The 16,778-nt window shown below is 33.3% G+C and overlaps 1 protein-coding gene and 1 long non-coding RNA gene across 4 annotated transcripts; one reads left to right on the top strand and one right to left on the bottom strand.

Annotated features, from left to right (window-relative positions):
- Window positions 1-6,222: 6,222 nt before the first annotated feature.
- LOC146923614 (helicase SEN1-like) lies at window positions 6,223-12,534 on the top strand. 3 transcript variants are annotated; one of them, XM_085708777.1, is made up of 8 exons: window positions 6,224-6,337; window positions 6,965-7,123; window positions 7,849-8,403; window positions 8,732-10,021; window positions 10,580-10,904; window positions 11,426-11,681; window positions 11,782-12,015; window positions 12,166-12,534. In XM_085708777.1, the coding sequence occupies exons 2-8, from the start codon at window positions 7,010-7,012 to the stop codon at window positions 12,209-12,211; spliced, it is 2,820 nt and encodes a 939-aa protein (XP_085564903.1). In that variant the 5' UTR covers window positions 6,224-6,337; window positions 6,965-7,009; the 3' UTR covers window positions 12,212-12,534. The 3 variants fall into 3 exon arrangements, with proteins under 3 accessions (XP_085564905.1, XP_085564903.1, XP_085564904.1); XM_085708778.1 differs by lacking the exon at window positions 6,224-6,337 and adding an exon at window positions 6,400-6,759; XM_085708779.1 differs by lacking the exon at window positions 12,166-12,534 and having other exon boundaries at window positions 6,223-6,337; window positions 11,782-12,090.
- A 1,756-nt stretch (window positions 12,535-14,290) lies between these two features.
- LOC146923615 (uncharacterized) lies at window positions 14,291-15,130 on the bottom strand. Its single transcript, XR_015009835.1, has 2 exons — window positions 15,019-15,130; window positions 14,291-14,813 (listed from the first exon to the last, which is right to left on the bottom strand). It is a non-coding gene; the product is annotated as an uncharacterized LOC146923615 (long non-coding RNA).
- Window positions 15,131-16,778: the final 1,648 nt, after the last annotated feature.

The following is a 16,778-nucleotide window of genomic DNA, read 5'->3' on the forward strand; positions in this document are numbered from 1 at the left end:
ATTCCAATATAATCCATTAAGATTTTTTTTGGACTCAAGCAATGCATTAAGATTGATCTAAACTATAGATTTTTTCGCTGAGGCCTAAAGCAAGCGCTTTGGTTGCTTGACCCTTGGACCGGCCCTGCACGGCTGCACATGATGAGTCGCACCAGAATCCGGATATTATAAGATGTTTCAAAGTGAGAAGATTGAACTTCTGATCCAGTTAGGTAGGTTTGAGGATGGCTTGCAGATGGCACCGGTAGACGAGAAGATGATTGAACGCCATTAGAGGCAAATCCAAGTGAAGCACCAAGAGAATTTTGCCACTGGTTCCAGTTAGAGTTCCACTGGTCTTGGTTAGGAGGACCACGAGCAGGAGGTCCTTGTGTGGTGCAGACACTAGAGTGAAGTTATGGAAGTAACAAATGTTAGCAGCATGACCAAACTTAGACAAATTCCAGCAAGATAATAATTAAAAATGGATTCATCATCTTTGGCTATATATGTAAGCTTTGATCTTAACTGTCGCGCCTTTGCAAGATAAAACTTGTGAATCTCATCCCAAACTTGATATGCATGAACACAGAGAACATGAGGAACAGCGTAATTTTTTGTACAACGTCGAGGGCTAGGTATTTATTGTGTGTGCAAAGCGATCCTTATGAAATTCTGACATATATGCACATGTTGATTAAAAATTTATTTTAAATTTTCGCAGATATTGTCTTTGGATCGTAGGAAATGCTACTACTTTAGTTAATAGTAACTCTCTGTGGAGAAAGGTTGTTCTTGTCTTCTTGATGCTAAGGAAAGAAATTGTTTCCATAATGCACCTTGGAAAAGTGAAGAGTGAAGATTTTGAAGCACGACCATGTTTGAATGCATCAAGAAAATAGTACTATGGAGATTGTGATGCAATCATCGAGGTGTTTTTTTTTTTATATTTGTGTTACAAGCAACTCAAAATAGACTTCTTGTCATTTAAGATTGCATGACTCGTATCATGGTCATGTTTATACTCCCTATTTTAGCCTTGAAATTATTGAAACTATAAATTATTAAAAAGTACGAATTTTTTAAATCATGAAATTTGTAATGATATAGGCATATTGCCAATCAATATTATATCAAGTCTTGAATGATTGGTTAAATTATTTATCGAAATATTGATCAAAATAGTTTTAAATTTTTAGGAATTTGTATCTTTCATTCCTAAAATTGTAACGCACTACTCAAAAAATTCATCCATCAAGTTTTTTTACCTTAGAGACTACAATGTACTAATATGTTAAATAAAAACATGGACTGCAATGCCTAATTGTTTGCTCAACTATTTGATCAAGAACTCATTTTTGAATTATATGATCAATACTTGTGTCCATTGGAATTGATCTATAGTATCATTTTTTTAGACTTATAAAGTTGAGTATATGACCAATACTTATGAGATAAGAACTTTCAATTGGTATTTGGGAATAATTTTGTATATATGTTGAGAGTTGAGACAATATCTTGCATCAAGTCAACAAGTTAACTACAAGTTATCCCCTCAATTTACAATTAATTTTGGTTAATAACCTTGTATTCTTATCTAAGAATTTTTGAATGTGTTGTGTATATTCCAATTATTCCAATATAATCCAATAAGGTTTTTCTTGGACTCTAGTAATGCATTAATATTGATCGAAAGTTTAGTTTTTTTTTTTTTTTGGTGAGGCCTAAAGCAAGCAATTTCATTGCTTGACCCTTGGTCCGACCCTGCACAGCAGCACCTGATGAATTGCACCAGAATCCGGATACTACGACTAAAGATGCCTCGGAGTGAGAAGATTGAACTTATGATCTGGTATGGTAGGTTTGAGGTTGGCTTGCAGATGGCACCGGTGGACAAGAAGATGATTGAGCACCATTAGAAGCAAATCCAAGTGAAGGACCAAGAGAATTTTGCCACTGATTAGGATTATAGCGCCATTGGTTCCTGTTAGGAGGACCACGAGCAGGAAGTCCTTATCATGATCCAGACACTAGAGTGAAGTTATGGAAGTAACAAATGCTAGCAGCAATGCAGCATGACCAAACCTAGACATTCCAGCAACATAACAAAAAAAAAAGGATTTATCACCTTCAGACGGTCGCGACTTTGTATGATAAAACTTGTGAATCTCATCCCAAATTTGAGGTGCATGAACAAAGCGAACAACGTGAGGAACATCGTAATTTGTTGTACGGACATCTTGAAAACGTGAATATAATTGAACATGATGCAAGATATTGGTGTCTGCATATTCTAGTATATATCAACTTAACAATTTATCTTTTGCCTCTTCCCTACCGTTTAGCAGAGTCACTTGTATATTACATTGCCATCATAGACTATACACCAAGGCTCACTAACACACTGGGTTCTAAATCAAACATGTAAATGTGTCCCCCTAGAATCACAAACGACTCTTAAATTCTATTATATTCACCACATTTTCTTAACACGGGGAGATGAAACTTTGGTACTGCAATTAAGCTTCTATCTATAAGAGAAGTAGACTACAATGACAATCACATTTCAAAACTCACACGTAAGTGGATGATTTTGGGTTCAAACCCAAGGTCACAGTTTAACATTTTCAGCACTAGTTGAGCTAAGACTTTCGGACTATCTGGTCATAAATGTATAATCTCTATTATTAGATCATGTACTGACTAGTTCTTCGTGTACAACTACACTAGTTCCAAAACAATGTCATCATAACTAACAATTCCTTCTTGTTAATAAGGTGCACATTCACCTGGCTACTACATTAGTTCCAAAATTAACAGTGTTGGCTTCATTAAAGATTTTAGAAACCTATTGAGACCTCGGTATCAGAGACTTGACCAAGGCTCACTAACAATATGACTTCACTCTAACTCAGAATCAAACATACTCTTCAATTTCTTCTATATTCACCACTTTCTTTTGAAACACTAGGGGTGGATTCAAATCACTCAAGCCTCAATCAGACTATATAACAGGAGTCATTACATCTATCTACAACAGAAAGAGTACAACTTCAGCTGAAAACAAGGTGAACACGTGCTCAAGCCGGCGAACAACAACATAAAGAGGAAAGAAGATGAGTGTCCGTAACTGAGCAATACGACGAAGAGAGAAAGAGAGAGATAACGCACATAACAAAGGCACATGTGAATGGCACGTGACTCACTTAACCTATGTTTTAATCTCATACACAAATCTCATTCTCCCTTGATATGCCCCTAATTTGTTGTTTTTTTTTTTGGGCAAATCTCGTAACTTACAAACCAACTAATTTGTTTTTGACAAATTAAAAATCACCCTTAGAAATATTTTTTTAATACAAAATAAAATTAAAACACCCAAAATATTTCATTCACATGCTGCAGAGTATTTCACCCACCTACTTTAAAAACAATCAAAACACTAGAATCACACTTTTTCTCTTCTACTATCATCACTAACAGTCTGCCATGACTACTCAGGTTATGTAAATTTGTCTCACTCAGAATCACAAATAAATCTACTCTCTTTTCAATTCACCACTTTTATTTCAACACAGGTAGTGGATTCAAGACTCTTTTCAATTGAATCATACTTGCGACAAAAGAAACAGAATAACTGTATGATTTCAGCTAGTGTTAAAAAAGTAAATATGTTTCCTTAATTACTGAAAATCATCCCAAGTAAAAGAAATCATTATACAGCTCAGGACATTAAAAAGAAATGCAAAAGTCAAAGACTATTAAAATGTTTGAGTACTCTTGGATGTAGTAATCAGCGATGGTACGAAGGTCATCTAGTCCGCCATCATGCGGAACATGAGGTCAATAGTTCACTTGTCTTATTTCAATGAAAGGCGAATGATGACTAACAAACATTTTGTAGAAGAAAGAGTAAAGAGGAGAGAATGATAGGAAATGAGAGTAAGGAGAGAATGTGAGGAAATGTGAGAATGTGAGGGTTTTTATACTGGAAAAATGTAAAAAAATAGGTTGAATGAATGATGAAAAAAGAGGTTGAATGATGGAAAAAGGGGTTGAATGTAGAAAAAATAGGTTGAATGTTGAAAAATGTTGAAAGAAAATAGGTTGAATGTGAAAAATATGTGTTGAATGAATGAAGAAAAAGAGGTTGAATGATAAAAAGGACGGTGCATCGTAGAACACAAGTAGTGACAGTTAACTGCTGCTGGAAGCTAGCGGTTATTAACAGCCGGCACATACCCCAACGGTTGTTAACTGCCGCTGGAGGTAAAAGCGTTATTTACTTGTATCAATAGGAAGTATTATATGTCAAAAAAGCAATTTTCAGAGAATTAAGCTGGGTCGGATTTATATGTACCGGGTCAGTTACAATATTATCCCGCCCAATATCAATTTCAAAATCACCAATTCCCACCCCTTTGCTAGTCGTTGGCAGCAGCACATTATCCCCCACTTGTGGTATTTGAATAGAATATTCCTCAACAGCTACTTGGTCCACTAAACACACCTGCTGTCCCCCATTAGGTGAAATTTTTTTTTTCCGACCCTGTTTGCCAAAAAAATTCCAAAGTTGACCCCCCTGTTGAAAAAAAATACAGAAATGACCCACTTTCAATTTTTGGGGTTTTTTTTTTTGTCGTTTTCTGGAGTCCCGCCGTTTCAAATGGCGGGAATGAGCCGTCTTTCTGACGGCCGTCACGTCGCTGCAGGTTTTGTCTTTTTTTTTTTATTTTTTTTTTCAGTACCGCCATTTGAAATGGCGGGAATGAATATATCTTTTTTTTTTCGTTTTTTTATTTTTTAAGCCATTATTTGTTTATTTATTTGTTTAACAATAAATAAATAAATATTAATTTATTTGTTTAATAATAAATAAAAACATATTAATTTATTTGAACGCATAATACATAACGTTATTAACTATCGGTTATTTATACTCGGACAATTTCTCCTAATATAACCGTTTTTTTTTTGGCCATTATTTGTTTATTTAAAACACAAATAATAATAAATGAAAATTAATGATAATAAATATTAATTTATTAATTTTAAAACACTAATTATTTTATTCATACGAAATAAAAACAAAAACTACTTTCTCCTCGGCAACCATTTACGCCAATGTAAACTATGACCTCCCGTAGCACATAATTTATCTTTTTTAGTTCGTACGGGTCGTTGATTTTGCTCTTCCTCTTCCTCTTCCTCTTCCTCATCTTCTTCCTGTTCCACATCCTCATCAGGAAGACTAAAGAAAGGTCGACCCAATAGTACCCGCATAAGGACTAAAGAAAGGTCGACCCAATAGTACCCGCATAAGGACTGAAATGGACGAGGAGGTGGTAAAGAAAACTCCGACACCGAGACAGTGTGGGTTGTGTCGGCATACTGGTCATATTAGGAGAAATTGTCCGAGTTTAAATAACCGGTAGTTAATAACGTTATGTATTATGCATTCAAATAAATTAATATGTTTTTTTTTATTATTAAACAAATAAATTAATATGTTTTTATTTATTGTTAAACAAATAAATAAACAAATAATGGCCAAAAAAATAAAAAAAAAGGGTTATATTAGGAGAAATTGTCCAAGTATAAATAACCGATAGTTAATAACGTTATGTATTATGTGTTCAAATAAATTAATATGTTTTTATTTATTATTAAACAAATAAATTAATATTTTTTTATTTATTGTTAAACAAATAAATAAACAAATAATGGCAAAAAAAAAACGGTTATATTAGGAGAAATTGTCAAAGTATAAATAACCGATAGTTAATAACGTTATGTATTATGCCTTCAAATAAATTAATATGTTTTTATTTATTTATTGTTAAACAAATAAATAAACAAATAATGGCTTAAAAAAGAAAAAAACGAAAAAAAAAAGATATATTCATTCCCGCCATTTCAAATGGCGGTACTGAAAAAAAAATAAAAAAAAAAAAGACAACCTGCAGCGACGTGACGGCCGTCAGAAAGACGGCTCATTCCCGCCATTTGAAACGGCGGGACTCCAGAAAACGACAAAAAAAAAACCCCCAAAAATTGAAAGTGGGTCATTTCTGTATTTTTTTTCAATAGGGGTCAACTTTGGAATTTTTTTGGCAAACAGGGTCGGAAAAAAAAAATTTCCCATTAGGTGGAGACTTTTCACTACTTTCTGCTAATTCACCGTCATTATGCTGCATTCCAAAAAGACTACAAAGAATAATTCCCTTTCTCTCCCACTCAGCCCTTGCCACGTCATGTATGTGGGACCCATCCACTTCTTCTTCCTCAGGAATGGATATTAGATGCGGTAAAATCACATTTGGAACAGATGAAGTGTGAAAGGAAATCAAACTAGAAGGTGGGGAAGATTTATAGTGTGAAGTGTATAAATATTCATGACACTTTCTTTTTTTTGGTTACAACATCTCACTCTTTCTTATCACACACATATATTTATTACGTCACTTTCTTATAAGTGTACAAGTATTATTTTCCACTAATTTTACTAAACAAAAAAACAACGATTGGATTTCAAAAAAGGAGTATATTTAGTAAATACTCCTATTCAATAAACAAGTTTTCTGGATTGGTATTATTGATTGGTATTAGTATAGTCTGCTCAAGTTCTGTATTTAAAGAGTGTCTTTTTAGCTACACAAGAGTGTCTTAATGTATTCCCTCAAAAAAAAAAAAAAAAAAAAGAGTGTCGTAATGTACATTGTAGAACGCTACTTATCTTGAGTATTTCTCCAACTACTTGTGCTCTTTAAGTTCTCAAAGGTTTCCACTGCTTAATTACTAGTACTAGTATTATGGTTTTGATGTTTATCTTGCTAATTTTTCATCATAAAGTTCATGATAAATTTTTTCTTCTCTTATTATGGATATGTAAATGTGCTTTAGCTTTTGAACAATTTTTTTTAATCTTTTTTACATAAACTCTTTATTTAGTTAACTTGTAATAAAGCTATTCTCCTTTATGCAGATTAATTTAGAGTTTATCAAAAGGTGTCATTATTAAGTAACAAGGATGGAGAAGAGATGCAATAATATGGAGGAATGTCTTCGTTGTGCAAGCTTAATAAGTGTTGTATTCTCTTGGACTCTAGATGATCTTCTCAACGAAAGTCTTTTCAAATACCAGGTTCTTTAACTAAGATACAATAGTTTACAATTTTTTAATCACTCATGCCTCCAATTTTAAACACCTTATCGACTTTATTCTCCTTTTCATTTAATTATTTGAAAAATATTGTTATAAGCTTATTTCTTTTTGCTATTTATTTTGACATAATTTTTTTTCTTTCCATTTGAGGAAAATAAATTAAGAAATTACCTAGCAGAACTAAGGTAGTGTGTAATTTGTATTGTTTGAATGCCGTCTCTTCAAATTCTCCGATGTAATTTGAATCGTTGGATTAATCTAAGAGGAGTACTCTTGTTCAAAAAAAAAAAAATCTAAGAGGAGTACTAGAAACGCATTGTTTTCAACACTACTCACTCTTTTGTTAGATAAAATTTACCGGGTCTCGTAATTTTATGTGGGACCCATTTTCAATTTTAAAATGTGAGACCTACGTTAATTTCACCCAAGAAAAAAAGTGAGTATCATAATGAATGTTGGTCTGAGAGTGTTAAAGGTTCGAAGAAGATCCAATTTCCATATATAATAAGTCCCTTTTTTTTCTATAGTTTTTTCTTGTCTTTTCATTTTTCTATTTTGAAATGGCAAGTATATTTCTAGTAATCAAATTTCATCAAAACAGAATAAGGAAGTATTTAACCATCTATAATTCTAGCTAGAAAAAGACAAAAAAACTTTCAATGTCTCAGTTAAGTTAGCTTGATATGTGTCTCAATTTTTGGTAGGTGCCAAAGATTCCAAAGAAATTCTCGTCAACAAATGATTACATGAATTCATTCTTTCCTGCATTGATTGAGGAAACACATAGTGATCTATATTCAAGCTTGATGAGTGTGCCTCAAGCTTCTTTTTGTGAAATTAGAACAATGGAAACATCGAAGGACTTCAATCCTCCGTACGACTTGTTCTATAAAATTACATTGAAGAGCATTACTGATGAAGTGTACGGAGTAGGAAAATATGAACCTGAGGTTGGTGATCTCATTGCATTCACAAATATTCGACCAAGAAGCGTGTATGACTTGAGTAGGATCAAAAGATACTGTCATATAGCTTATATTCAAGGATCAAAAGATGAATTTACTGATGAGATTCCTATACTGTTGTCAAAGTACATGGAGATGCATAAGTTTGACCTGAGTAAGAACAAAGCACAGAAACTCTATGCAGTTTGTCTCATTAACATGACTACTAATATTCGTATTTGGAAAGCCTTGAACTCAGAGATGGAGGGATCCAACATGAATATAATTCAGAAAGTGTTGCAGCCTTATTCAAGGGTAAGAATCACAATTAGTTATTCATCTTAGACTTGAAGAGAATCATGATCAAATTCAGTTGATAACTTGATGTGGCCCTAATTGCAATATTGCTATAAAGACATAACAAATTTAATACCGTAGATTAGATTGCATTCTTTCGCCTCAACGTTTTTGTTGTTTTTGTGACTGCTATTGTGGCTGTTTCAACAATATTTTTTTGCAATCGCAACGCTACTACAACCTCTATTTAAAACTTTTCTTAACAAGACTACTTATTGTTCTATTATATTGTTACTACTCTATCAAAATTGTATAAAAAGTTTCATGTTTTCATTATATTTTACAGATGGAACAAAACTGTCATACTTGCTTGTCAGGAGTAAATCTCGGTCGATCCTTTTCCCGAGTCAAAACTATAATCAAAGCTCAAAATCTAAACGAGTCTCAGAAAGATGCTATTCTAAGTTGTCTTCATATGAAGAAGTGTCATCACAATGATCCTATTAAACTCATATGGGGTCCACCAGGAACTGGCAAGACAAAAACAGTTGCATCCATGCTATTTTGTCTCCTCAAGTTAAGAATCAGAACACTAACATGTGCTCCAACAAACACTGCAGTGTTGGCAGTGGTGTCGCGCCTTCACAGCATAGCTAAGGATTCACTTGAACATGGTTCATATGGTCTCGGTGACATAGTACTATTTGGAAATAGTAAAAGAATGAAAATAGATTCTTATAAGGGTCTTGGTGAAGTGTTTTTGGATAATAGAGTTGATGATTTGTTGTACTGTTTTTCTCCAATGACAGGATGGAAAAATTGTTTAGAATCAATGATAAGGTTACTAAAGGATCCTGAAGAGCAATACGCTTTGTATTTGAACAGTAAACATAATGAAAATGTTGTGTCATTGGAAGAATTTGCCGTTGGAAATTATAGTCATGTAAAACCTGCATATTTTTCATACAAGAAACGATGCAAGTATCATTGTCTTTTGACATTGGAGGAGTTTGTGAAGAAGAAACATGGTTACATTGTAGAGCAATATGATATATACCAAGATGATAAAAAGTTAAGTGTTGGTATGACTATGGAACAGTTTTTCAGACAGAAATTCTGTTTCTTTAGAGGGAAGTTGAAGTCATTTATGAAAACTTTGTGTACTCACTTGCCAACAAGTTTCCTTTCACTTGAGGTGGCGATGAAAATTTTGAGAGTTCTTCAGTTGCTAAAATCTCTTGAAGTTTCGTTGAGTCAAAGCAAACAAAAACAATCTTTCAATGATCATTTTGGAGTTGGACAGAGAATTTTTGCTTGGTTTGGATGGTTAAGCTTCGAAAAAGAAGAGTTCCTTCATACCCTTTGTTTTCTTTGCGAGACTATCAAGCTTCCTGAACTCACAACAAAATATGGCATATCACAATTTTGCTTGAAAAATGCATGCCTTCTCTTTTGTACTGCATCAAGTTCTTCAAAATTGTACACAGAAGGAATGAAACAAGTGCAGTTTTTAGTGATTGATGAAGCTGCTCAGCTTAAAGAATGTGAATCAGCTATTCCGTTGCAATTATATGGCCTCAATCGTTGTATTCTTATTGGTGATGAAAGACAACTTCCTGCAATGGTCAAAAGCAAGGTACTTAGAGAATTATTTTCTGCTTAATTTTACTTGAAAATCAGTAGGTATACTTCCTTTCAAGTTAAAACAATCAGTTTTCATAAAATGTCTTTTATTATTGTTCACCTGAAAATTTTAGGACAATATTTCGTGGTGTGGCAATCAACCTTATGAGTTGGTCTAACCCTGGTGGATTTAAATCCACATGTATTAGGTCACGTAATCAACTTCATTTTCGTATCAATAAATAACCTAGCACATTAGTAATTTTTTGCCCAAAATTATCCCGTAGGCAAAATGTAATTTTTTTTTTGTTGAACTAGGGTGATGAAAAATCTAAATTTCGAAATATGAGTAACTAAATTCATGAGCGAGGAAAAATAGAGGGATCAAAGTGCAATTAAGACTAGTTAACATAAATTAAAGGTATTGTTGGTAAAGTAAGTCTTGATGTAAAGTGACAAATAATCTGAGATAAGACAATGTTTCAAACATGACAAATAAAATGAGACAAAGATATTAACTTTCCGAGTGAAGTTTTTATTATGGCTTATGATTATGATGTTTTTGTGTCAGATTGCTGACAGGGCTGAATTTGGAAGAAGCTTATTTGAAAGACTAGTACTGTTGGGATACAAGAAGCATATGCTTGATGTTCAATATAGAATGCATCCATCCATAAGCATGTTTCCAAGTAAAGAGTTCTATGATGGTCAACTTTCTGATGCCAACATTGTAAGAGAAATGAGCTATAACAAACGTTTCCTTGAAGGAAAAATGTATGGTTCCTACTCTTTCATCAACATATCTAAGGGTAAAGAGCAGTGTAATCATGATCATAGTTTGAAGAATGTGATCGAAGCTGCTGCTATCTCTGAGATTATTGGAAGACTTAAAAAAGGTTGATTTCTTTCTCTTTTTCTTTAGTCAATAAGCTTGTTAATCCAATTTTTAGCAATATAATATACAATGTTTGGATCTACACATTTGAGCTTGTTTACTGATATAAACACTTTTGAGATTGTTTGAGAGAGTATACGGAAATAGTTTATGGCTTGTCCAGATTCCAGAAGCAATTTTCAGCTTATTTTCATAAACTCTCCAAGACAGCTTATGAAAACAGTTAATAGCATATATGAAAATAGTTTGACATTAAGCTCTTTATCCAAACAGGGTCATAATATACCATATACATTGTGTAATCTGTTATCTTTCGTCCAGAGTTTATTTTCCTGCCGGAGTTTGTTTCAATATAAGCTGTTCACATGAGCTGTTCTTTAGAGCTTATAAAAATATGCTGAAAATAACTAGTAGGCATGTCATAGGCTATCATATGAGATCCTCCCAATTAGTCTCACATGTACTTGTACCAACAGATAAGCTCAAATAAATATATATATCAATCTTTTATTTATGTGGCAGAGTTTGTAAGGGCAAGGAATAAAGTCAGCATAGGGATCATATCTCCATACAAGGCACAAGTTTATGAAATCCAAGAGAAAGTGAAGCAGTACATGGTTTCGGATCCTAACTTTTCTGTTAGTGTTCGTTCCGTTGATGGCTTTCAAGGTGGTGAAGAAGACATCATAATAATATCTACTGTTAGATCAAATATGAGTGGAAAAGTTGGTTTTCTTTCCAATAGACAAAGAGAAAATGTTGCAATCACTAGGGCTAGGTATGTTAAAAAAAGTTAAATTTGAAGTGCAAAGCGATCCTTATGAAATGCTGACATATATGCACATGTTGATCTAAAATTTATTTTATACTCTTTGCAGATATTGTCTTTGGATTGTAGGAAATGCTACAACCTTAGTTAATAGTAACTCTGTGTGGGGAAAGCTTGTTCTTGATGCCAAGGAAAGAGGTTGTTTCCATAATGCTGACGAGGACAAGAAATTGGATCAAGCTATTGAAGATGCATGCTTTGAGTTTGAACTACTAGATGATTCTGTATCAGCATTTAATAAACTAAGCATAAGGGATATGTCAGAAACATCTACTTTCTCTAGGTGATTGAAGCCGTCACATCTTTTCATATATTCATGTTAATTGTATAATGCTGAACGTGTAAATCAGCATTTTGATACTACAAACTGTAAAGTCGAGCAATTTAGTCTCTCAAATTTACAAACTAATATTTGCATGATTGTATTTCATAGGAAACCATTGAAATTATGGCGACGACGAGCGAGTAATAATGGTTGATGGATTTACTACAGTTCGGGTTGTTAGCACTTTGAAAAAGTGAAGAGTGAAGATTTTGAAGCACAACTATGTATGAATGCATTAAGAAAATAGTACTTTAGAGATTCTGATGCAGTCATCGAGGTGTATATTTTTTATTTGTGTCACAATCAACTCAAATATAAACTTGTCATTTAAGATTGTATGACTCGTATCATGGTGTTGTTTATGCTCCTTATTTCAGCCTCTAAATTGAAACTATAAATTGTTAAATTCGTAACAATATTTGAAATCATGAAATTTGTGATGATATGGGAATATAGCCAATCAATATTATATTATTATGTCTTGAGTGATTGGTTAAATTATTTATCGAAATTGTAGTTATTGATCAAAATAGTTTATAATTTTTAGGAGTTTGTATCTTTCATTCCTAAAATTGTTATGCACTGCTCAAATAAGTTCATCCATGAAGTTTCACTATTAGAGACTACGGTGTACTAATATGTTAAATAAAAACGTGATCTTTTATATCGATCTCACATATATTCACATCATTGGGGACTGCAGTGCCTAATTGTTTGCTCAACTATTCGATTAAGAACTCATTTTTGAATTATATGGCCAATGCTTATATCCGTTGGAATTGATCTTAAGTATCATTCTTGAGACGTCTAATGTTGATTATGTGACCAATACTTATGAGATAAGAGCTTTGGTTGCTTGACCCTTGGGCCGGCCCTGCACGGCTGCACATGACGAGTCGCACCAGAATCCGGATACTACGACTAAGATGCCTCATAGTGAGAAGATTGAACGTTCTGATCCAATGAGGTAGGTTTGAGGTTGGCTTGCAGATGGCACCGGTGGACGAGAAGATGATTGAGCACCATTAGAAGCAAATCCAAGTGAAGGACCAAGAGAATTTTGCCACTGATTAGGATTATAGTGCCACTAGTTCCAGTTAGGAGGACCACGAGCAGGAGGTCCTTATCATGACGCAGACACTAGGGTGAAGTTATGGAAGTAAAAATGCTAGCAGCATGACCAAACTTAGACAAATTCGAGCAAGATAATAAAAAAGGGATTTAATACTTTCAGCTATAGATTTAAGCTTCAATCGTAACAGTCATGACTTTGCATGATAAAACTTGTGAATCTCATCCCAAACTTGAGGTGCAAGAACACAGCAAACAACATGAGGAACAGCGGAATTTGTGGTACAGACAGACTTGAAAACGTGAATATAATTGAACATGATGCAAGATATTAGTGTCTGCATATTCTAGTATATATTAACTTAACAATTTATCTTTTGCATCAGCCTTGCCTTTTAGCAGAGTCACTCTGTTTATTACAATGCCATCATAGACTATACACCAAGGCTCACTAACAATCTGGATAGGTTCTAATTCTAAATCAAACATGTATCAGAGACCTATCGAGACCTCAGTATCAGAGACTTGACCAAGGTTCACTAACAATATGACTTCACTCTAACTCAGAATCAAACATACTATTTAATTTCATCTATATATTCATCCCCTTTCTTTGGAAACACTTGGAGTGGATTCAAATCACTCAAGCCTCAATCAGACTATATAACTGGAGTCGTTACATCTATCTAAACAGAAATAGACTACAACTTCGGTTGAAAATGAGGTAACCCCGTGTTCAAGCCGGCGAACAACAACGGAAGGAGGAAAAAAGATGAGTAGCCGTAACTGAGAAATGCGACTAAGAGAGAGGGAAAACACATAACAAAGGCACATGTGAATGACTCGCTTAACCAATGTTTCAATCTCATATACAAATGTTATTCTCACTTGATATGTCCCTAATAATTTGTTGTTTTTTTAGGCAAATCTCGTAACTTACAAACACACTAATTAGTTTTTGACAAATTAAAACGACCACTTAGCAATATTTTTAAAACAAAATAAAATCAAAACACTCAAAATATTTCATTCACATGCTGCAGAGTATTTCACACACCTACTTTAAAAACAATCAAAACACTAAATCACACTTTCTCTCTTCATGTAAATTTGCTTTGACTACTCAGGTTATGTAAATTTGTCTCACTCAGAGATTCTACCCTCTTTTCAATTCACCACTTTTATTTCAACACTGGGAGTGGATTCAAGTTACCTGACTCTTTTCAATTGAATCATACTCAAAGACAAGACAAAAAGAATAAATGTATGATTTCAGCTAGTGTTGAAAAGTAATCGTGTTTCCTTCATTACTGAAAATCATCCCAAGTAAAAGAAATCATTATACAGCTCAAGACATTAAAAAGAAATGCAAAAGTCAAAGACTATTAAAATGTTTGAGTACTCTTGGATGTAGTAATCAGCGATGGTACGAAGGTCATCTAGTCCGCCATCGTGCGGAACCTGAGGTCAATAGTTGACTTGTGTTGTATGTTGTAACTGGCAAGGGTCCGGCGATAATGAAGTTGTATACCGGAAAAGTACAGTTCTTGTTCATGCACTGGGATATCTAACTTGTCACAAATCTTCTCTTGAACGCTGAGGATCGTGTCTGAACTCTTAACAATCAGGGGGGACGTCTTCACATACTTCCTCATTCCATACCTGATGTTTATGAATATTAGCATCTGCACCGCAATTGCCAACACATTATTAATCAATCACAAAAGAAAACAAAATCATAAAATTAGACTTTGAAGCATTTAATGGAATAAAATAAAACAAAAGATTTCTTTGTAAAGTAGGTAGTAGCGCAGTATGGCCGCTATAAGAAATTCATACACACATAAAATAAATTCACATCATACATATACAAAATTTAAATACACTCACATGAACGGAGCTGCTATTCATCTTACTACTCTTGTCACCGCCGTGTAGTTTCCTTCGCCGCGTCACCGTCGCAGAGAAGAGAAGAGAGTTTTGAATGTATGTTAGGTTTTCTATTGAATACTATTTGGTTTTCCTTCGTTTGTTTGTTTTGCCCTAGAAGGGGAAGTTTTACCTCACACCCTACATTTATACCTTGACCCCAACATTTGACTCAAACTACCCAATTTACCCTTTTATATAAAATAAAACTCCACAATCACTTTCAATTGTTACTCACTTTCTCCAGAAAACGTTCTCACAGAAAACAAAGAGTAAGATAGATCATTATTTGGACCCTTTCTTGTTACCGGAATCCTTTCTTGCTGGAAAAAATTCCAATTTTGTTTTTCTTTTATAGGAATCACTTTTACAACAGTAATCATTATTGTTATCGAAATTGTTTTGAGTTGTAGGTTTCAGGTGGTTTATATGTTTTGTGAATCATGATCGAATTTTCTATGTTTACCACTGATCGTTGTGGACTTTGTTCGTCTGCATTGTTCTGGTTACTTAGTTTCCCGGAAATCATTTTTTGATGTTGGATTCACAAAATTGTTTACCACTGATCGATTGCAACGTCTCGATTTTAGAAAATTAGAAATTCCCGGAATCGTTTACAACTACTCTCAATTGAATCCCAAAAAAAAGAATGCAAAGAGTTTCCGTTGATTGCTTCCCAAAAATCCCAATCTTTATTTCCGGAATCGTTTCTTGAGGAATGGATGATGACATAGATTTTGAGTTCTATCCCTATAATCCAGCCGATAGAATTTTGATTATATGTTGTTTGGATGCTGCGATGGTTGTAAAATTGACAATAGCCATACAACTTTTCAATGAAAAAAAAAAACATTAATCTATGTTTAATTCTGTCAAAATAAAAAATAAAATTAATCTAAGTTTGATCAAAGCTATCGCTAGATCTAAGAAAAACAATGGCATATACACCCAAACACTATTTTATACAATTTCCGATTTACTATTTTCCAGAACTGTAAACATGAGTTTTCAGAAAATTTTGTTGAATTCCAAAACGTTTTGGATTGATTTCCGGATAAAAAATACAATTCGTATATGTTTAAAGTGGTATTGAATGTTGTGGGGGTGAACTCATAATAATTTGAAAATAATTGGAAAATTAACAAGGGTAAAATTGGAATTTATGAAGATTTGTAGGGGTGAAAGTATATGTGTAGGGGTATAGGGTAAAACTTCCCCTAGAAGGGTGTTCACGGGCCCAGTTGAGTTAATTTTGGCTAAAGTCGTTATCCAATCAAACTTAATTGATTTAAATAATTGTGAGCCCGTTTGTTATAGCTTTTTTTTTTTAGAAAAAAATCACTTATTTTAAAAAAATAATCACTTTTAAGAATTTTGTATCCGTTTGTTATAGATTTTAAAAAAAATCAGAATCTAAAAATAATCTAAAAACAACTTCAAATGAGAAGCTGTTAGGAGCAGCTTAAAATAAAATAGATTTTTTTAGAGGAGAGAGAAAATATAATTTAAAAGATTGAACTAATTTTGTAATAAAAAATCTCTTTTATATAGTTGTATCCAAACAAACTAGATTATTTGTTTAAAAAAAGTGATTTTTATTACAGTAAACAAACGCAAAATAGATTCTGATTTTTCATATAATCTCTAAAATATAATCTCTAAATTATTTTATATCAAAATCACTTTTATTTTAATCCGTAACAAACGGGCCCTGTATCTAC

Source organism: Medicago sativa, chromosome 5 (genome assembly GCF_051527215.1).
Source record: "Medicago sativa cultivar Bolivia chromosome 5, Bolivia_mono, whole genome shotgun sequence".
NCBI classification, from domain to species: Eukaryota; Viridiplantae; Streptophyta; class Magnoliopsida; order Fabales; family Fabaceae; genus Medicago; species Medicago sativa.

Bases quoted from the DNA above. Each gene is read 5' to 3' on its own strand.
- LOC146923614 (XM_085708777.1), top strand. From the start codon at position 7,010: ATGGAGAAGAGATGCAATAATATGGAGGAATGTCTTCGTTGTGCAAGC. The intron at 7,124-7,848 runs GTTCTTTAACTA...AATTTTTGGTAG, and splicing joins AAAGTCTTTTCAAATACCAG to GTGCCAAAGATTCCAAAGAA. The intron at 10,022-10,579 runs GTACTTAGAGAA...TTTTTGTGTCAG, and splicing joins CTGCAATGGTCAAAAGCAAG to ATTGCTGACAGGGCTGAATT.